Below are 23044 nucleotides of genomic sequence, written 5' to 3'. Positions count from 1 at the left end.
ATGACCTAGCACTGTAAATCAGAAATATATATATATATGTATATATATAAAGTATAATTTATGTCATTCATGTATACTTGTTATTATTACTACTATACATGCTAAGCCAAGTTTGCATCAAAATTCTTCTTTTGAAGCCTGGAGCCAGTGGTTCATGCATCTAATCCTAGGTACTCAGGAGGCTGAGATCTGAGGATTGTAGTTTGAGGCCAGCCAGGGCAGGAAAGTCCAGGAGACTTTCATTAATTACCTTCAAAAAGCCGAAAGTAGAGCTGTGGATTAAGTAGTGGAGCACAAGATGAGCAAAAGAAAAGCACCCGGGGGCAGTGCTCAGGACCCGAGTTCAGGCCCCAGGACAGGCATGATTAAAACAAACAAACAAACAAAAAACCCCAACTTGTTCTTCTGGAGCCTTCAAGTGTACACACCTTGATTCCAAGCCTCAACTATGCATTATAGTAATAATAGTAGCAGCCAGTTCATAAGTTTTATGTGGATGAGAACTAATGAGAAAAAAATGTGTTGTGACACAGGCTGTCACAGAATTGATACAAAACCTACTATTATTTAGCACATGTTATTTTATAGTTTATTCTGTGTATTTTATTTTTTCAATTTGTATTCTATTTACAAAGATTCCTTTTGTATTTAATTATATATAAAATATTTTATGCTATATTAATCCTTATATATACAATATATTTCCTTTTTTCTCTCCTTTTTTTTTTCCGGCAGTACTTGGGTTTGCATTCAAAGTACTGCACTTGCTAGGAAGGTTGTCAACAAATAAGCCACGACACCAACCCAAATACTTGTACATACAGATTGCTGTTATCAAGGGGATGGTCTTGGGGCTTGAACTCAGGGACTGGGCACTGACCATTTGTTTTGCTCAAGACTAGTGCTCTACCACTTGCATCATAGCTCCATTTCTGGATTTTTAATTGTTTGTTGGAGATAACAGTCTCTTGGATTTTCCTGCCCAGTTTGGCTTTGAACCTTCATCTATGTAGCTCAGCCTCCTGAGTAGCTACAATTACAAGCATGAGCCATCAGTGTCTGGGAGTATATATTACTATTTTGTTATTATATTTAGTCACACTGCACAGTTCTGGAAGCTTGATTTGTACATCTTGTCTTGACTTTTGCATGTTTTCTTCACAAACGAAAAAAGGAGACCAAATTTCTCTTCAGAGAAGAAAAAATACACTCTCCCAGAATACATTGGGCCTCAAAATACCACAGACGCTTCTGTTATTTTTACAATAGGCAGTCTATTTGACTGTTCAGTCAAATAACCTCAGGAAACTTGCCTGAATGGCATCCTCCAGCAAGCGGTTGCTCACTATCATATAGCCCAGACTGGCAAAGTGTACAGACCATGAGGCAGGAACTCCATGTGACAACTTTCTCAGAGTGGAAGCTTAATAGACACTGCTCTGTCTATACTGCAGGAAAAACACCTCTGATACACTCGACAGAGCCAGGGAACAGCAACGAATGTGGAGGAATAGAAGGAACGAACAACTATCCCACCTCTTGAAAACCATTGGGCAATGGGAAGCACTATGCATATTCATGAAGAGAACATTGGGAACGTTTTTTTTATTTTATACTAAGTAGCCACAAAAATAATAAAGAGTTTAAAAGAATCGAAATTAGGCACCAGTGCTTCATGACTGTAATCCTAGCTACTCAGGAGTCTGAGACTTAAGGATCGCTGTTCAAAGCCAGCCCATGCAGGAAAGTCCATGAGGCTTTTATCTCCAATAAACTATTCAGACAAAGCCAAAAATGGCACTCACGTGGTAGCACACTAGCCTTGAGCAAAAGAAGCTCAGACTTAGGGCCTAGGCCTAGAGTTCAAGCCTTAAGACCAGAAAAAAAAAAAGGTACAATGTATGAATAACTATTCATGGTTAATACATGACACCTAGCTCAGAATACATGAAGAGAGAAGCCCCTCTCATGGCAGAGGCTTGGGAATGTGTGACATAAAATCATGTTTATGTATGCTTTAAGACTGTATTTAGGTGTCCTTATAGGGAACAACCTGGGTATATAATTAGATATACATTCTCCATGTCATCTTAGTTCACATTCGACCAAGGGCATCTGTTATGCTGTAGAGAAGGTGTTTACATATAAGACAGAAGATTCGATTCCTGCAAAGTCGTGCCACTTTAGACTTACAGCAGGAAATCACAAACGTGCATGATTGTATGGGGCATAAGAAGTGGAGACTGAATGCTACCATGTTAGTATGGCAGGTATGTACAAGGTGGCCAGGTAGGATCTGCCATGCCTAAAAGAACGGAGTTCAAAGGAACTCTGTAGTTCCCTCAGTTCAATCGGAGACCAAGCACTCACACTGAATTGGGATTCATTTGGAAACCATCAGTTGCTTGAGAGTGTACGCATCCATTCACTTCATTTAATATGTATACAGTATGTTGATTGTGGAGCTCAGTAATAACTAAGTGAAATGAGCTCTAACTGCTCAGAGCCTTAGTTGTGTGTCTTCATCACCACTTTTCATCTTCAAGATAGCATTCCACTTGATATGCAAGACAGAAATGGTATTCAGAGGGAGATGGGAAAGAAAAAAAAAAAAAGGAGACGCCAATAGACCTTTCCTCTGGGGAATTGAATGCAAGATCACATTCAAACAGCAGCATTTGCTGTCCCATCATGAATACATGGAATAGATGGCTGTGACGAATCCACTATTCATTGCAAAGCTGTCCTCTTGTAATGACATATCTTATTAGATGATTAGAACCTTTAGCGAGATGAAGCCATCTTTCATCTCCTGGATGCAAGTTAGAGGTGTTGCTGCCAGGCACAAACCTCTACCTAGCTAAGGACGAGATTTTACAGAGAGAACCCGAGTCATGGACAGAGGACTGTATCTACTTGGAAGGGGAAGTGGCTAGCTAGAGTATGGCTTGCTACATGAAACTGTCACAATGTTTCATGTCGCCAAACTATGATAAACCCAAAAGGAGACATCAACCAAAGTTATTTTCTAGAATAAGTCCCAAGACATACATTTGATATCACAAATATTCAACCAAGTTTGAGCAATACAAAAAATACAGTTTCATGTCAGACATGAAGCATGCTGGTTACCAGGAAAAGAATATACAGATCACATAAATCAATGATATGATTGTAATGTAAATGTACTTGAATGAGGAAGTTTATGGGATGGCTTCCTAGATTCTTCGAACTCAACCTCAAATTTGAGATCCAGTTCATGGCTCAAAAACATCATAAAGTGATTCATTCGTCAGTGATGCTTCCTTTAAATTTTTTTAAACCCTTAGTACAAATCTTTTATAGTCTTTCCAAAGTCATCCCTCACTAGTACGACCTTCCGTTCCTCATAGAGGGCTTCATGTAGTCAATATCACTGACACATGCACTATGCTTCCGGTTCCCCAGTGAGCCGCCAATGGGAGACAGGCAGAAGGCATTCAACACCTCTTTTGGAATGGATATGCATGAATGACACAATGGAGACAGCACGTGGCTTTGAGACAGTTGTGTCAGATGCACAGAAGCACTTTTCACTTACTTCCCACTCTTAGATGTGTTCCGAGTCTTTGTGGCTGATGGAGAGTTGGCGGCTGGATTAGTGCTTGAAGAGCCCCGTCTATCCTTACTATACCCATAAAAGAACAGAAAAAAAAATTGATGACAAGGACCATAGAGACCAAAAAGCACAACAATTAATCATTTCATTTGAGAACATATTTAAAGATGCTCTCTGTGTGTGTCTGTGTCTGTCCTTCTTTGTGTCTGACTCTCTGTCTATCTCTCTTGTCTCTCTCTGTCACACATAAAGCGTGGATTAATCCACTGCTGTTCTTCAAAAACAAAGACAGTGGGAACCATGAGTGAAACTGAAAGAAAACTTTACAGAGTTTCAAAATCTGAACTAAGCAGGGTACCAGTAACACATCTGTAATCCTAGTCATTCATGGGAGGCTGAGATCGGAGGATCATGCTTGGAAGTCATTGGGCAGAAAAATACTAAAAAGCCAGAACTGGAGCTATGGCTCATGTGGTAGAGCACCAGCCTTGAGGTAAAAAGCTAAGAAAGAGAGCCCACACTCTTGACTTCAAGCCCCAGTACTAGCATGCATGCGAGTACACACATACACACACACACACACACACACACACACACACACACACACACACAGCCTTTGAGCTGGTACATTCCATTAATGATAGCACCAAAGCCCAAATAAGCTGAAAGAAAGGCGTTAGTGGAGAAAAAAAAACCCAGTATAAAATAAGTAATATTTAATATAAAATGCTTTACTTCAGCCACTGTATATTCTGCATTAAAAGTTTAGTTCTTAAGCTGCTAACTTCCAGTAAAGTGCATGGCTATCAAATGACTTCAAAACGTCTTTGGGAGACACTATCAGCTGAATTAATAATTTTCACTCATAATATATGAGAAATATATGGGAAAGCCATGAATTCAGATATTCTTTCAGGAGAACTACCACCTGCTTCATGAGTAATTGAATTTAAATCTCCACCTTCAATAACTCCACGGCTTATGTCAAACCTTGCAAAGAATTACGAAATAAATCACAAGGAAAGTCTGCTTAATCTCATCAGGTTAATAAATGCAGACAAATTAATCAACTCAATGTAAACAAAAAGGAATAATTGATTGGAGGCTCCTTGATTACTTCATTCTATTTCCTTTATCAAAGTATTTTACCATTATCTTCAATTCAGCTCTCTGCCTTGAAATTATTACTTTACTTCATCTTCAGATTTCCATGGAAACTGATTCCAAGCCTCTCTCTACATTTGATAGTGTGTGGAATTATTTATCCTGATTTTATGAGAAATATTTTTTTCAGTTAGGAAGATCTATGTCAGCATAACCTTTTTATCAAAAGTGAAGGTAAAAGAAAAAAATGCCTATTTTGCCTATCAGGGATATAATAGGATCTCCCAGTGGTATCGAATATTGTCTGAGAATCTTATTAAAGAGCTTTTTAGATATTTGTGAATCTTTTAAGCTCTACGTGATGAGAAGTGTCAGCATGTAGCTGTATTTATGTTTGGATCAGGAGGTCACAAATGATCCTGGCCACATAGATGTGACTGGAACAAGAGATGCGAAGGAACTCCTGATGATCATGAAGGTGACAGGGGCAAGCAATCACTGCAGGTAGCAAAGGGCTAAGTAGTTAAGATTCAGGATCCTGGAGGTCTAAAAGCCAGCTCTTGGAAATAGAAGCTGATTTCTTATTCTGGTGTGTAGTGGGTAGCTCTGGAAAGGAGGAAGGGGGAATGAATTCTATCCTGAAACACCTGGCTGTCATTGGCATTCAGTGTGGGAAAGATTTTTCCATTCTGCATATGGCTACAGGCTAGATGGGGACTGAAAAACTTGCCCGAAGGGTACTCCAGGCAGTCTGGGAGGGCGGGGGGTAGGAGGGGAAGACAAAAAGCCCATAACAAGATCTAAGCCCAAATATCCTTGTCATTTAGAACCAAGTTGGGAAATTAACTGATAATACAAAAAAGAAAAAAAAGAAAAAGACAAAAGAGTTTAAAAGGAGCTCTTCTAAAAGGATGTCTAATGCAAATGTCACAATATGCTTTGTGATACAAAATCCAAGTTGTGTTTGGTTTACCTAATTCCTGTTCACTGACCAATGAGCCTTTGTTTTTCCAGCCCCTCCCTCGAACAGCAGCTGTGGGAAATTCACATGGAATTACTCTGAAACCAGAGATCTTGTGATGGCTCCTATGCACAAAGCGCTCAGAATTGGTGGGCATATATTTAATGCTTTCTGAGTCTCCACATGCAGGCATTGATGTGATTTTGAAGAAAACAATACCCTTTTCCATTGCTAAATTCCCACGTCTATGACTTAGGCAAGACAATCCTCTATTATCTACATTAAGCTCAATGTGGGGTTTTGCAGGAATCAAAACAAACACTAGGCTTAAGGATACATCCAAGAGGGGTAAAAGTAATCAAATGACAAATTGAATATGCAAAAACAGGTCCATACATGGTGGGCAAATGTATCAGAAAAGGGTGGGTTAAGTAGAACTCACAGCAGGCTTGAATCCTAGGAGGGGTAATTTTTTTTTAGTGACACTAAGGGCTATTGTGCAGGAAAAAAAGTCTGTTGAATGTTGTCAGAAAAGGACCTTGTTACTTGTCCAAAGATCCAAGTTGGTTAGATAAGCCTAGAGAAGATACTATAATTTTTAAACCTTGAGACAGAAAGGGATCTAAAAGAGTGCAATCAAGGACCTTGAGTTGTTTAAGAAATGCCTAAGCAGAGATAAAGAGAAAATCCTGCATCTGTAGACAGTTAGGAGCCTGCAAGATCTGAAAGGACATGGGTCAAGGACTTAAAGATTAAGATGCCGCCAAGAATTCTGGCCACTGAAACGTACAGCAATCCCAGAGATTTCCAGGAATAAACGTTGCTTGTTTCTAAGATACATGGGTGATCATTTGGGGGTAAATGAGATGAGCTGACTACTAACCTATGTGTCTGAAACAAACCTGCCCCACTTGTCATTCTTTTGATCTGTCTGTGTCTAGGTCACTTGTCAGCCCTCGTTACTTTCATCTCTTTATTTAAAGTATGATCTCAAAGGCTGTGGCTTAAATCTGGGTCCAGCCTCCCCCCCCCCCTTCCACCTGAATAGAGATCATCTTCTGAAGATTAAGATTCTTTATTCCTTCCAGTGCCTCTCAACCAAGCCTCATCAAAGGCCTGGGAAGACATTCCAGGTGAGCTTCTGATGGGAAAAGCAAATGGATGCCAGCTCTCCTTTGTTTCCTTGATGGCCAGTGTTCTTTTTAAGTCAACTTTCTTCTACAGGCTCCAAAGCAATAAAAATACAAAAGAATTTGAGTTGTGAAATGGCAACCCTTCTGTACACTACCTACAGAATAACTGTATGTATATAATTTTATATGTGTACATAATATATATGTATACATATGTAAAAGAAAATCCTGTAGAAAGATGTACATTGCATCCATGTAGGAAAATCCTGACAAATCTAGTTCATCAGCACTGTTAATATCTTTCTTTTTTTTCTTTGCCAGTTCTGGGGCTTGAACTCAGGGCCTGGGTATGTCCCTGAGCCTCTCTGTGCTCAAAGGAAGCACACCTTACCACTTGAGCCACAGCGCCACTTCTGGCCTTTTCTGTTGCTGTGGTACTGAGGAATCGAACCCAGGGCTTCAGGCATGCTAGGCAACCATTCTACCATTAAGCCATATTCCCATCCCATTATCAATGTCTTTCTTATTAAATAATTCAATGCTGAATTTATATCCAGGGAATTTAAACCAAATGGTGTTCAGACCCATTATGATGGTTTTTTTCTTATGTTAGAAAAGTACCTATGTAAGAGGAACCTCGTAGTTTAAAAGCTACTTGGTTCATCATGTTCATGGGTAACATAAACCGGTTTCTCATAGAAATTTACAATCCCTTTTTGTGTAATTAATTAGTCTTGGATCCCTCCCCAAGGGAATTATATTTCTGCAGCAGACTGGTACTGAAACTTTAAAAATTATCGCTTTTACAAAAAACACTCAAGAGGGCTGGGATGTAGCTCAGTGGCAAAGCGCTTGCTTAGCAAGTGAAACGTCCTGGGTTCGATTCCCAGTATCAAAAAAAAAAAAAAAAACCACACACTCAAGTTCTTTTGAAAGTTTTTTTTTAAAGTATCATTAAGTAACAAAGCAATTTCAATACAACACATCAATTTATGAATGCAATGCATCTTGATCAAGTTTATCCTATCATTCAAAAATTCTTACTGTGGGGCTGGGATGTAGCTCAGTGGAAAAGTGCTTGCCTAGCAAGGGCAATGTCCAGGGTTCGATCCCCAGTACCAAAAAAACAAAAGACAAACAGAAAAATTCTTACTGGGCCTGGGAATATGGCCTAGTGGCACGAGTGCTTGCCTCGTATACATGAAGCCCTCAGTTCAATTCCTCAGCACCACATACATAGAAAAAGCCAGAAGTAGCACTGTGATTCAAGTGGCAGAGTGCTAGCCTTGAGCAAAAAGAAGCCAGGGACAGTGCTCAGGCCCTGAGTTCAAGCCCCAGGCCTGGCAAAAAGGAAAAAAATTCTTACCATCCTCCAAAATTGAGTTCTTGGAAATGCCTAAAAGAAAAATGATTGGGTTTTCTCACTAAAAACATGGCAAAGAAAAGATAGGAGGGCATGTCTACAAGGGTAGAGTACATGAGTTCAATCTTCAAAAGGCATATGGTAGAAAAGGCAGTGAGAAATCTATAACAATATTACAGCAACATGCATCAATTTCCCTTATTATTTGCATACCAAGACATAGCTTGGCATGGATAGCGTTGACAGTGGAGTAAGAAGGCCAAGGAAGAAATGTCTATGGGAGACAAGCAGGCCCCTGTGTGGAGTGTTTAGAAGTAGAAAAGGGTGTTGCAGATCATCCTGCTGGAAACTGGGAAATGTTCCTCGACTTTTCTTTTCTGTTGTTGGACTTATTCTAACCCATTGGCCTGATCCCTAGTTGATTCACAGATTTTTCTTTTGAAGTTTCATGAGTAGTCTCAGGAACGTGTTTCTTCAATAACACCTCAATTCACTACTTGCACTGCCTAGCTGGCAGGCCCCGTCTTGGCAAAGCCTAGGCTTATGGTAAAGGGAGCCTGGCTCTGCTGCCTTTCTCCTACACATGCACTCTTCTATATATGGTCTAACCATGAGCCACTTGATGTGGCAAGACCCTCATCACATACAACTAACTTACTCCTAGTTTTGCTATTTCCAGAATGAGAGGCACAAGAAACCTCTTGTGCATATTTCCTATTCCAAAGTATTCTGTTCTAACAACCAAAACCACATTGATACCACCCTAAAATATTGGTTGAACAACATGAAGAGGCTGAATATGTGCTCAGTGGAAAAGACTGTTGAGCAGGTTTACAATGTCTAAAACCAGTGAGAGAGAAGGAAGTGGGTACACGAGTCATTTCTCTTCATCCTTGAAGAGGAAAGTTTAGAGGAATAAGTTACGTCTTTGTGGCTGATCAGAAAGGAATCAAGCTTGCTTGGATGATTACATACATCTCTGATAACAATAAGTCGATCCTAACTGTATAGCTCTAAATGCTGTCCAAAGTGTGTTCTTATGGATAAAGAACGCAAAATGTAGTTGATGGATTGTTTCAAGTCTCTCTGGGGGAAATAGCGGCGACTCTTTACTCCTAGAGTTGCCAGGCTGCAAAAATGCACTTACCACACATAGAACTAGAGCAGGGCTAGGAGCTCATCTAGTTTGCTTTCCCAACAGGTGTTTCAGTTGCTCTGAGAACCTACCCAGCAAGTGGTAATCTGTCGAAAGGCTTTTTAAAAATTGTGACTGATTCCCTCTGCGAGACTGCTTTTCTTTTCCAAGAGGCTTGCATTTCTGAAGTACTTTGCCCCTGTTCTGTCACGGAACAGGACAGCCTTTCAAGTATTGATTTCCTTTAATTAAAGCTGATGATACATCTATATTTCATTTTTCTACCTTGTTAGGTTATGTCTTGAGTGCTTTTCTGTCTTTGCTGCAATTTTCTTCCTTTTTCATTTCTTCTACTTGAAGTATCTAAATTTGAGTTCCCACTCCTTAACGTGTCCAGTTTCTATTATCTACATCTCTGTTAATCATCTAGCAGAGAAAAGTTCACTTCTCTAAGATGTACATGTTTTTGGGTTCGTTGTGCTCAAGGCTAGTGCTCTCCGACTTTCACCTGGCTAAGATGTACTTTTGCTTAGCTTTCTTTCCTAGTTTCCCTTAGCTGAACTGTGGAAATGCCATATGTGGGGTGTGTATGTGTGTGTGTGTGTATCTGTGTGTGCGCACACGTGTGTAATTGAAGGAAAACAAATGTCATCTAAGTTAAAAGAATTTACCTAAGAATCTTGAGTTCCAATCATGGCTGCCAGCAAGAAATTTAAGTTTTAGCACTATCATCTTTAAAGGAAGTTAGTGCCCAAGCGCTGGAACATATACACCCCCCCCCCCGCCACACACACATACACACAGCACACAAACACACAGACAACTTAATGCTGGACTTTACTTGTTCACATCTTTTCTAGCCCTTGAAACCAAGGACTACACAACTGTAAAGGACTACAGTAAAATCCACTCTGATTTTTCTATATAATTCCACCTCTTTTTCCTGTTCTGTCTCTGCTCTGTGACTTATTCATTACTCTCCTCCACCTCCCTCCCCCAAGCATGCTCTCTCAGTATTCTGTATAGCACAAGGATGCCACAGTTTAGTTCCAACACTACAGTTAGGGTTGAGGAAAGCTGTTTGGGAGGAAATCCAGGCCCTGAGAATTGGCAAGTCTAAGAAATTCCCACATGATGCTAATATTTGCTTATCTATGGCTCACATCACTGTTACATAGATTCCTTCCCAGAAATCCCCAAAGAAGCAGCTGTATCCATTACCCCTGATTTCCAGGGAGCGGGAGCAACATTACAATCCATTGTTACAAGCGTACCCCCCACCCCACCCCAAGGCACCAGAGGCAGGAAAATGGAGGATATCATCATATTCTTAGCAGGGGATCACAATAGCTCAATCACTAAATGCATGGGACCATATATAATGAAGCGGATCAACATGAACTGCAAGAATTGGTAAACAAGAGGTTCTTCGAATATTTTGTTTGCCGTTATTTCTATTTTTTCCATTTTAGTTTTCTATACCCTTTGTTTTATATATAATTTTATCTGATCTGTGCAAGTGAAAGGGAATTACAGAAACAGCAGGATAAAGGAGGAACTCATACAACAATGATACTAGACACAATGTTGGCAATGAACTTTACAACTTGGAGGAGGGGGCTTGGGGAGGGGTAAGTGGGAGAAAATGAAAGGGAGTAATCGTGTTCTAAAAGAAATGTACTCATTACCTTCCTTGTGTAACTGTAATGCCCCTGTTCATCACCTTTACAATGGACATACAAAAAAAAAGATTTTTAAGGTGGAGCCTGGCTGGCAAGATGGCGTCCTGGGCGCTGCTGCTGGTGCCCGCCCAGCTCCCGAGCGGCCCCTAGCGGTCCAAGTTCTACGTGCGGGAGCCGCTGCACGCCCAGCCCAACTGGCCCAAGGTCGTGCCTCTTGGCCGCCTCGGGCTTCCTGTGGTTCAAACGTATCACATGACATCAAGAGGATCTTTTAGAGTATAAAAAAAGAAATGGATTAGAATAAACTTTGGAAATGCTAATATAGGATGTTACACATGACTAGCAGTGCCTCTGGATTCCCCATCTACTGAGTTGTGAATGTAAGAGAAGTCATATATGAATACGTATCAAGTCAGCATTTGTGTTTGCAAAATTAAATGAAAAATAAACATACTTTATTCCTCAAAAAAATTTTTATTTTAAAAAGGGCTGCCAATGTCCATGTCAAGAAGAGCTCCTCTTTCCTGAGGAAGTATAGTACTGTATACTACTGTGTACCGAGTACTACTGTGTACTGTGTACTGTAGACACCACAGAGTGGACATCAATAGCAGGTTAGACAAGAATTGGATCTGACAAGCATTAATTGAGCCCGCAGTTCTGTTCACTGAGAACGATCTGGCATAATTAAAAATTTACAACTGGAGCCTAGTTGGGGAACATGCATTAGGGCATCTCCAGAGGAGGCCAGAGAACTCTCAAGTCCACTTTTTAGGAAAAGCCAAGTAGCCACCTGCTTTGGCAAGAATTAGTGTAAGAGAAAAAAAAGAGGTGGGGAGAGGAAAGAGAGGAAAGACAGAAGGGAAGGAGGGAGGGAGGGAGGGAAGGAGGGAAGGAGGGAGGGAAAAGAGAAGGAGGGAGGGAGGAAGGAAGAAGGGAAGAAAAAAGGACCATCCATCCATTTACTTGGAACTAAGATTCTCATTTTATATAGGAGAATAATATGAATTGAGAATGTCCTTTTCCTTGGTGACTTAGCCTTCATTTTTCTTTTCTACTGAATGTGCTCTTAAGGGATTTTCAAAAATGGCTGCTCTGCCTGCATGTTACATATTACCTTCCTTAAGGACAAAGTGTGTTAATATACCTGCTCACAAAGTTCCATAACATTTATCACACAGAAGGTTTTCAATATCTGTTGATTGACAACCATCCCTGATAAATTTGGCTTCTAACATAAGTTTGTTGAATTCACCTGGATGACTGACACATATTACATTAGAAATGTATTTAGGGGTGGCATTGTCCAAAAAGAAATGAATTCTTTACCTGACTTATGTGACTGTAACCCCTGTGCACATCACTTTTCTGATAACAGTAAAAAAAATAAAATAAAATAAGTGTATTATTGGAATATTGTGGTGTTAATTTATTTTTCATTGAATACTTACACCAGATCACATTGCAGAGCTGAAAATGGACATTGCCATTAAAGCACCATTTCTGAGACCCAGGACTGGATATGAAAGTCAAGCAGAGTAAAACTAGTAAAATGCAGTAACTACGGAGAATGACTATCAGGGGACAATGCTGGGATTATGCAGGAAGCATGGGCACTAGAATGGAGCAGAACTCGATTCATATTCTAGCACTGAACTCTTTGGAGAGTTGGGAAAGAATTAGGCCATGAAAGTGAGTTGCTCCTATCATGGACCTTTGATCTTGACAAAGATATTAATTCCTAGCTGTCCTAGTGTCCAAAGTCAAGAGCATTCAAATATATCTTTGTTGCTGAAGTTGTTGTCTTAAGTTTTCCAAGAGGGCAACTGTACATACACAGTATTTAAAAGTACCTCTGGAGCCTTAGAGATGAAAAGGAATGAGCCTGTTGAGGTAGTGAAAACACCCTGTGAAGTACTAAGAAAAGCTACCCCCAACTATCCTCGCACCTGCCTTTTCATTGGATTGATCCAATTCTAAAGTTTGTACATTTTTCATGTATTAGATGAGTAGTTAAAAGTTCAAAACACTTCCATTTGTAAACTGTTCTTGCATTACATATTTAGGCACCACGCATTTACTTGAATGCATGTGAATGCTAAAAGTGATGAATTCCACGTGATAGACTGTTTACTTTCCTTTATTCTCTATGGAACTCAATAGTAATCTTCTTTGTATTGTGGGCCCATTTGGAAAACAACACTATTTTAGCCTGAATGCTCATGTAAGATTAAAATTCTTGTCACTCATGAAAATAAAAGTAATTTCATATCATGTACTGTGCAGGAAGGGAATACGGGGCTTTATCATACTTAGAACACCAGATACTCTCTTAATCATAGGCACCGTTAAATGCATAGCACTACATAATCTTTACTGATATTCTTCTCTACTTGCACTGGAGTTTTTAAATATAGGTGCAGTTAAACACAGGACATTTAGCTGATCCAAAGATAAAGGCTGTTTATTGACTGTGCCCCAGTGAAACAATGGAAAAGCTCATGGACATAAGGAATGGATTCCTGGAAGAAAGAAAGTAGTTCTGAGGGCTGGGGATATGGCCTAGTGGCAAGAGTGCTTGCCTCGTATGCACAAAGACCTAGGTTCGATTCACCAGCACCACATATATACAAAATGGCCAGAAGGGGCGCTGTGGCTCAAGTGGCAGAGTGCTAGCCTTGAGCAAAAAGAAGCCAGGGAAAGTACTCAGGCCCTGAGTTCAAGCCCTAGGACTGGCAAAAAAAAAGAAAAGAAAGTAGTTCTGAGAGGAGAAGTTACTTACATACATACACACACACACACACACACACACACTCTATGTATATTTGTATGTATGTATACACACATACTCTTTATAACAGAACTTGGATGTCATACACACTCTCTCTCTCTCTCTCTCTCTCTCTCTCTCTCTCTCTCTCTCTCTCTAATCACAGAACTTGGATGGCACAAAGAAAAGATCATGGCCCCATGGAGAAGGCAGAAAGACTTGGGGTAACTCCATTTGCTAATGGAAATAATTCAAGAAGAGGAAGCAGCCTCATTTTGCTTTGGGTACAAGAAGTATGTAGAAAATGATCTACTTTATTTTGAACTATCTTTCGTGGCATCCCCAGCTGTGTGGGTGGGTTGGTAATTGGGTAGAAGGCTAGAGAACATGGTAGGACCAAGAGATCTGAGGTAAACAAGAATCTTTAGAGACATGAGTCTTCTAAGTAGTTAGAGAGAAGGAACTACACAGAGGCTCAATGAAGAGTCGGTAGAGTCACCAAGGAATATGATTAAGGACAAGCTAGAAAAGAAAACATAGGCTCATGCTAGCCAATGGGGAAACAAGATTGAAGGGGAAAGGTAGTCCAATCATTGACTTATTGCTAATTATAAGAGAGTTGTGTGTTATAGGTCTCCAACTGTTCCATTTTCCTTTCTCTTAGGGATCTTTTTTCCCCTCAGTAGTTGTGGTATTTAATCATTCATATTCACCTTTATCATAACAAGAGCATTGGATAGGTAAGCAGTCTCTTGATCAGAGGTTGCATGTTCTCATCAATTCCTAGCAAGGTCAATCTGAAGTAAACTAAAGAAGAATCTTGTGCCAAACAAACCCATAATTCTGGGTCTTAGATATATTTTTTGGTCTGGCCTTATTTATTGCAACAAAGGTTAATAGAATACAAAACTGTTGTAGAGATCAAACGAAATGTACTAATTATACTAATACTTATGCAGATATCATTATAATTTCTGTAAGAAACAACTGATCTGCTTTTGATTATCATTTGGCTCCCCTTATGTGTAAAATCAGAAATGCCCCTATGACCCTCAACTTGATTTCCAAACATTAAAAAAACATCTTGATTCTGGTATAATACTCATGCCAATATCAATTTGTTGTGTTTAATCCTTGGGGAGGATTAATCCTTCCTGAGATTTGTGATATCATCTCTGCTGTTTCTTTGTGGTCTAGATTTGAAACAGGCGGCACACTGTGGCTCAGAGAATCAGTGTGGTAGAGCTCTAGCCTTGGTACAGCGTCCAGACCCTGAGTTCATTCCCCCCACCACCCCTGTGACTGACAAAAGAGGCACGTGGAAGTAGTCATAAAAGATTATAGCCAGGGAAGACAGAATTAGTCCTCCAAAGAAAACAAGATGGCATTTCATTCATAGAATTATAAAGAGATATGTCTAACCAGTTGCCTGAAAGGGAGATTAACAGTTCTTTGTGGCTTAAGAGCACATGAAATCAGTGTTAAAAAGCTATTTAATATTTATTTTAGGTGTCATAGAATTGTGGATTTTGTGACCTATTCTACTTCTTGGGAATTATGTTTTCCCTCCCCAACCCCACGATTATTTTATTAAAGCTACCTTTGCCATATGTATGCTAGCTTGTCTAGGGCTAATGGGAACACAGGTCAGTGTTAACATTCCAGAAACCCAAAGGGGATATGAATCTCCAGTGGGGGAGAATGACCTTCTCATTATGGAAATCCTTGACTCAGACCTTGTAAATGCACATTCTAGAGATGCTATTCATTCATAGTGTATGGGAATCTATGGCCTGTCTGTAAGGGAACAACAGCTTGCAGAAAAAAACCCTGAGCCATCCACATTATGTATCTGGATACAATAAGGAACTTTGGTACTTAAGATCGTATCTTTTCTGGACTAAACAGTCAAAAACTAAGCAAATAATTTGGCGCTGATGCCTAACGCCTGTAATCCTAGTTACTCAAGAGGTTGAGATCTGCATCATCTCCACCACAGGCCAGCAGTTCGGTAATCAACTTTTCTCTCCTGCCTGAATACCGAGTAGCATTCTCCTTTACCGGCTACCTACTTTAATCAAGCTAACATATATAGTGCCTTGTGACTCGGGAAGGGCTTAAGAGTCAGGACAGGCGGAATTCCCCTGAGTTTTTCTCCATTTTTCTGGGAGTATCCCTAGTCCTGACGGCCCTTTTTCCGTGAACTGAACTGCTCCGAGACTCCACGCAGGACTTTAAACCAATACCATTGCTGGGCTCCACCTCCACCTCCACCTCCACACCACTTGTCTACCCTGGTGAGTGAAACTGCTGCTGCTCCGGTTCTCTGCCGTTCCATCCGCCGCTTCTGCCGCTTCTGCCCCGTAAGATCATCCACTCACCAGGCGCCTCCCTCCCGTGCTTTTTGGTTTTTTGGGTTTTTGGGGTTTTTTTTTTGGCCAGTCCTGGGGCTTGAACTCAGGGCCTGAGCACTGTCCCTGGCTTCTTTTTGCTCAAGGCTAGCACTCTGCCACTTGAGCCACAGCGCCACTTCTGGCCATTTTCTGTATATGTGGTGCTGGGGAATCGAACCCAGGGCCTCATATATACTAGGCAAGCACTCTTGCCACTAGGCCATATCCCCAGCTCCCCTCCCGTGCTTTTGGGGTTTTGCATCACAGTCACACCCGAGCCGGGACACTGCTAGCACGCCTCTTGACAGTGCAATGGGGCCTGCTCGAAACACTTGCACAGATACAGTTTTTGCCTCTGCAATGGTAAATGGTCAGAAATCACTTATATTCAGGCTCGCTCTCTCTTTCTCTCTTTTCCTCTCATTCTCTTCCTTTTTCTCCCTCTCTGCCTGCTTACTTGCTTACTTTGTAAAACTCCAAGTCGTACTATCCTGATAATGTGCCTTGCTCACAAAGCTGCCTCTTTTCACAGGCCTCCGAAACTGACCACCAATGTGCTTTGTCAGCAAAGATATCTAAAAGTTATTTTCTCTAGCACTGTCCACGTGGTGGACATTGGGTTCAATAGGCACCAGCTCAGGCGCCATTATGCCATGCCATGTATTCTCCGTTAGTGTGTTTGTGCCCTTGCCCCGCCCCCTCCCGTCGACATGGCATCCCACTTGAGTTGAATTGGTTTATCAATACATAGTTTCTACGTTTTATAATCTGAAAATTTTTGTTTGCTAGCAAAATTGTTTTTCTAACTGACCACAGGGTTCTAAAATATTGGGCAAAAAAGGTCATTTATTGTTGGAATTCCAAAAGAGTCTATGGCTGAAATTCATTTTTATGTGCTATAATACCTATGTGCACAGTGCATGTGTGTTCCATGTGTGTATGTCTGTCTGTGTAAATGTCATTTGCTAGTGAAGTCTTAGAAAAGGGAATTGAAAAAACTGTAGGGAGAAGATGGTATGGGTATGTCTTAAATTGATACAAGACAAAGCTTGTTAAATTGGTATATAAATGTTAGCTGTAATTTAAACACTGATGTAAAATCAGTATTCCATTCTTTACATGACCATCTGTGCTAAAACTTTGGTCACATCTACTGAGTTTTGTCATTGCAGAATTCTGGCAAGTATTTGCTGGTCAATTCTCGACAAGGTGCAGGTAAGCTCTAGTCCTCTTGGCTTTTTGTAGCAAACACTCCTTGGATTGCAGTTCAAAGCCAGCCCAGGCAGAAAAATCTCCCAACTAACTGGCAAAGAGCCAGGCTGGAAGCATGGCTCAAGATACTTCCCTAACCAGCAAATGCTGGAAGTGGCATCGTGGGTCAAGTGGTAGAGCACTAACCTGCAACAGATGTGCTCAGGGACAGTGCCCAGGTCCTGAGTTCAAACTCCTGTGAATGCCAACTGGGGGCAAGCCATCCCAGCAACAAGCACCCGGGACTCAGCCAGTTCAGGGAACAAAGATCATGGAGAGGAGAGGAGAATGATCACATCCCAAATGGAGTCACTTTATCACGCACTTTCAAAATTAATAAGAGTTGGGGGATCAAGAGATAGTAGCTTGTCCACATAATGTCCATACCTGAGTATAAGAACTAGCCAAATCATCCAATTTTTAATTTTGTGTCCTAAACCCTTCCTTTTGCCTTAACATTTTTTGGACAGCCCCTGCCTCGTGAGACTTTTAGGCTTCATTCAAATACTGGCATCTACCACCAAGGGACCCTGCTGCTCGCCTTCTCCAGGAGGGGCCACATTTCTGCCTTTTACCCCATGCCCAGCCCCCCACCTCCCAGCAAGAAGCAGCCAGAGAGAGAGAGAGAGAGAGAGAGAGAGAGAGAGAGAGAGAGAGAGTCTTCCTCCTTTTTATAATGATTAAAAGGCTGGAATGTAAGATCCATCCCCAGAGGGCTCCATACAGATGCCCCCACCTAGTTAGGTCTCCACCCAGCTACCTAGGTAACCAGCAGACCTGGAAGCAGTTACCTCCCCCTTCCCTGAGGTCACATCCTAATCCACCTGGCCACACCCCCCACCCCTGCCCTAGAGAAGGCAGGGCTGGGTGGGGGTCACCCCTGGGTGGGGGTCACCCCTTCTCTCCTTTCTCTTCAGCCTTGCATTACCTCGGCCACAGGCCAGCAGTTTGGTAATAAACTCTTCTCTCCTGCTTGAAGAAAGAAAAAGAGGCTGAGATCTGAGGATCAAGATTCAAAGCCAGAGCAGGAAGGAAAATCAAAGAGACTTAATTCTTCAAGAAACTGCCAAAAAAAGGCAGAAGTAGAGTTCAGGCTCAAATGGCAGAGCACTCACCTTTAGCAAAAGAAGCTCAGGGACAATGCCTTGAGCTCTAGTACCAGAATGGGCACACACACACACACACACACACACACACACACACACAAAATTTCCGTTCACTGTCTGTCTTTTTCACTATCATGAAGACATTTTTTAAACCAAGTTGATTAGGGTATAATTTCCATTCAGTAAAATTCAATCCTGTTTAGCTTTTGATAACCAGAGAATAGCATTTTACAAGGTAAGCCAGGGCAGCTACTCTAAATTAATATGGCATGAGGACAGCCTTTCTAGACATCTAATCTGACCCTGTGGAAAAGAATAAAATTATTCTCTGGGGGAAGCCTGTACTGAAACATGAACCTTAGACCAGTGGCTCCCACAAATCCTAGCTCACTGGACAGCAGAAAGGAGTGGTCCCATTAAGTCATCTTGGGTCAAGGGACTTGGCACTCTCCCCCCCCCTCCAAATTTAAGACAGCATATGTGCCTGGACACTGTCCCCTACATCAGTGATGCTATCTGCTAAAACCATCCTTTTGCAATCTAAGGAGATTCACCCAAAAGTTGAAGATAGGCATACTCCTGCGTTTCTTTGGGCCTCTCTCTAATCTTCTGTTCAGGACTATTGGAAGCATTATTCTCTTACCAACCACAACATCAGTATTCTCCTCATCATGTACTTCTATTATCTACAATTTTGCATCCCTGCCTACTATCAGTTTCCCAAGCAGCCATCCCTTAGGGCCCATCACCGGAAGTACAAATCCAACAAATGGTAATACTTTGCAGCATCAGAGGCCATTTTTCTCTTTCTGGCCCATAGATTACCAAGGAATAGTGTCAGACAATAGTTATCTTTCTCCAAAGGCACACTGACCTGTAATCAAAGAGGACACGTAATAGGGCACTCAAAACAAACAGGCTCCCTCTTCCAGACCTTGGTAAATTAAAAGCCACATTAATTAATTCTTTGGCTCTTTAATTGCTCCTGGATTAAATATACACAGGTGATTTTTCATTCTAGCCCAGGTTGTCACAAGCTCAATAATTCACTTAGGGAATTCTGACACCAAGTTCTTGGCCCTGCTTGTCTGTGGAGTCAAGAGGAGTAACTCATTAGCAAGTAAAAGGTATTAATCAGACCTTTATAAATTTATACTCAGGAAAGATATTAGCTACATGCAGGCTGTTGGAAGGAGAACCATGATCAGATTTCCATAGAAAAGGAGGAGATGATGTAGGCATTTTAACTAAGTCATGCAACGTATCTTTAGCAAGTCCACCAAGGCCCATATTACACACAGTGCATGCTGGTCCTCTCAAAATTGGTTATTGCAAGGTTGTTTCAGCATTGAAGGCCACTGTTGAAATTTACATTTTCAGAGGTCTTGCTTGGGAACCATCTTCATAGACAGTTATGAGACATGGGAGAGTGATATTTGATCTTTTATAGTTTTGTGGGTTTGTTTTTTTTTTCCAGAGCTGAGGACCGAACTCGGGGCCTTGCGCTGGCCAGGCAGGTGCTCTTCTGCTGAGCTAAATCCCCAGCCCCAGGGAGAGTGATATTTGAGAAGATATGTCTCACTTTGGCCTTCAACAAAAGGATTTGACATGATCCTTCAGTTAGTATTTCCTAATGGTCTTCTGATGACATTTGACTGACCCCACACATCCAAATGCACCTTCCAAGGGCAAAAATATCACAAGCAGAAGTGTGGCTCAAGTGGTAGTCAGGCTTGATCAGAAAAAGCTAAAAGAGAACATGATGCCCCAAGTTCAAGCCCCAGTATCAACACACACACACACACACACACACACACACACACACACACACACACGGATAAAAAGATTATATCTTCCAAGAGGAGAAGAGTCAAGAGACAATGCTATCGCTATCAAATGTAAAAACCAGTGAAATCAACATAGAAAAGTTGACATGTTGAAGAAATTAGCACCCATTTCTATTGATCACTTCTGATATGCTTGTTAAAAATAAATCCATCATATTTTCTATTCATTAAGTACTTTTGCATCATGCTCCCATTGACTACCATAATAACAAACCATAATGTCAATATTCTTGAATAGGTTTCATGAGCTTTCGTGTTAGAGACAGGTGAAAGAAACAGGTACCAAGCAGAAATTCCTCCTCATGCTCAGTTGTGCATACAATCTTTCCCTGACTTCTCTAATTGAATGAGTTCTATTGACAGGTAAAGAAATGGATTCACACAATAGTGTCTTCAAAGGTCCATTAAATATAATGTTATTTAATAGCATATTAACTGTCCCAAACAGTGTCAGACAACAACAAGGAAAATGCATAAGTTTGAAAACAAGTGGAGTCTTAGGATCTTGAACACAAATGTAAATCACTACCTATACTAATTAAAATGTTGGCCCTTTGATTACTCCTGGATTAAGTTCACAGGGGTGATTTTTCATCCCTGCCTGAGTTGACACAAGCCCAATAATTCACTGTGGCTTTCTGACGTCACTTGTTTGGCTGTGTTCATCTATGCTGGGGGGCGGGGGGACTATCTCATTAGGGAGTGAGAGGTATTAATTAGACTTTTGTAAATAGCAACTGGGTATGATGATCTGATTTCAGCCAGATTGTCAAGAGGAATGCCATATGGAGAGTTGGAAAACTGGGGTTCTTGTTCTAAGCCATCACACATGCTATATATCAATTCCCCCCAAAGAAAACATGAGATTAAATGCTGTGATCTTGATACTTGACCTCATTGCCATAGGAAGTGGCAGAGGATAACATTCATATTTTGTAATTAATATTTGATAAATGGGCTTTATATTTTAGTGGAAGAGACCTCATGGTATAATTTCTCAAGTCTAATTCACAGTTCTTTCAATAACAAGCCTCTTACCCTCTATGATGGGCAAAATATTAGTGATACAAGAAGCTAGGACACTGAAATGAGTCCTCTTACTTGCTCATTGAATCCAGTTCATGGGAAATAAACTGAGTCTGACTTTAAGCCTCCTTTATAGATGTACACAAAAGTCCCCTCTGATGTTTGGATTTGGTGCCTTAGACCTGTAATGCAAGCTATGTGGGAAGCAGAGCTCAGGAAGATTTCAGCTGAAAACTAACCTGGTCAAAAAGTTAACAAGACAGAATTTCATTGAGTAAGTTGGGCATGATGCATATCTGTGGTCCCCAATTACATGGCAGGCCATAGGAAGAAAGGTCATGTTCAAGGCTGCCTGTAGGCAAAGACACACACACACACACACACACACACACACACACACACACACACACACACACACACACCACCACCACCACCACCACCACCACCACCACCACCACTACCACCAGAGCCTCCCCTCCCCCGAAATAACTAAAAGTAGAAACAGACTGGGAATCATGGCACAAGCCATAAAGTATCTACCTAGCAGGCAGAAGGCTTTGAGTAGCACCTAAAAAGGAAAAGAACATCCTGGCTTGCTTCTTTTCTTCAGGGTTTCTCCTTTCCTGCCCATTCCTCTGGCGTTCTCTGGGTCCTCAGAAGTTAAGAGTCGAGGACAGATCTCTTGGGGGAAGTTAGCATCAAAGAAGGGGAGGGTTCAGATGGGCCAGTCAGCCTATGTCCACATGCTCTCATGGGAAAAATGCTGGATCATGTAAAAGCCCCAGGAAGTACAGATCCAGGCCCTGCTGTGTTTAAGCAGCAGTCTCATTCACTTTTAATGGTGCTTCCTTTAGGGAAGACTTAGTGAATGGACAATTGTAACTACAGGCCACTTCTAGCCCCCATGAAGGACAGCCTTTCAGCTCTTGGGGAAGGGGACAGTCAATGAACTGGGATGACTGACATCAATACGTCTCTGAATGAATTTCATCATAAGTGACGATCCTTTGGGATAAGGAATGGCTGACTAGAAATCATTCAAGGTTATCAGGGAAGTGATAGATTATTCAGGGAAAACATTTGGAATTTAAATCACCGGCCATCCAAGAAGCCATGTTGAAAGCTGCATTGCCTGCCCAGGCAGTGACATTTCTGATAATCCTTAGACAAATCTTCAGTCTAGCAATCTGACTTATAATACTGATGATTTCATCAGAGCAGAAAAGCTAGGGGATTGGCCTAGAGAAAAACCTTTCTCCTCCTTCTCCAAACCAAAAGGGAGAGAGTAGTAGAAACTCATAAAGATTAGCAACATCTCCAAAAGAAAGCATAATGGAAACGGAAGGTCATAATCATATGAAACGATTGATTCAAAATATAAGAAATGAATGGGCAAATCACAAAGTATAGTACTCATTAAAGTAATCTACTTCAAACAGGCAGTGAGAGAAATCTGAAGCTGAAAGGCCCTTGGTCCTCGTAGCTAGTTGAATACAATTCATCTTTTTCTCTCAGATCTAAGAGACAGTGCTCGATAAACAAGTAGAAAACAGAAAAGTACCTAAAATGCATGGCCTTCAATGACAGCTAATCAATGCAAAAATATTTCTTTAAAATGCATGAGAAATTATTCACTGGTGCAATGTCCTAATATGCAACATAGGTCCTGCCTGAC

General features: G+C 41.0%; 1 protein-coding gene across 3 annotated transcripts in view; it reads right to left on the bottom strand.

The window, feature by feature from the left end:
• Hs6st2 (heparan sulfate 6-O-sulfotransferase 2) overlaps nt 1-23044 on the bottom strand; it is a 260379-nt gene that overhangs the window by 35800 nt on the left and 201535 nt on the right. The window contains exon 4 of one of the 3 annotated variants that reach the window (XM_048336354.1): nt 3581-3667. The exons of the other annotated variants lie outside the window; for them this stretch is intronic. Within the exon in view, the coding sequence (XP_048192311.1) occupies nt 3581-3667 (87 nt within the window). The remainder of the gene's footprint in view (nt 1-3580; nt 3668-23044) is intronic. 3 annotated transcript variants of the gene reach the window in all.

This window comes from Perognathus longimembris, chromosome 28, assembly GCF_023159225.1.
Source record: "Perognathus longimembris pacificus isolate PPM17 chromosome 28, ASM2315922v1, whole genome shotgun sequence".
In the NCBI taxonomy this organism is placed as follows: domain Eukaryota; kingdom Metazoa; phylum Chordata; class Mammalia; order Rodentia; family Heteromyidae; genus Perognathus; species Perognathus longimembris.
This window is presented reverse-complemented; position numbering and strand designations above follow the sequence as displayed.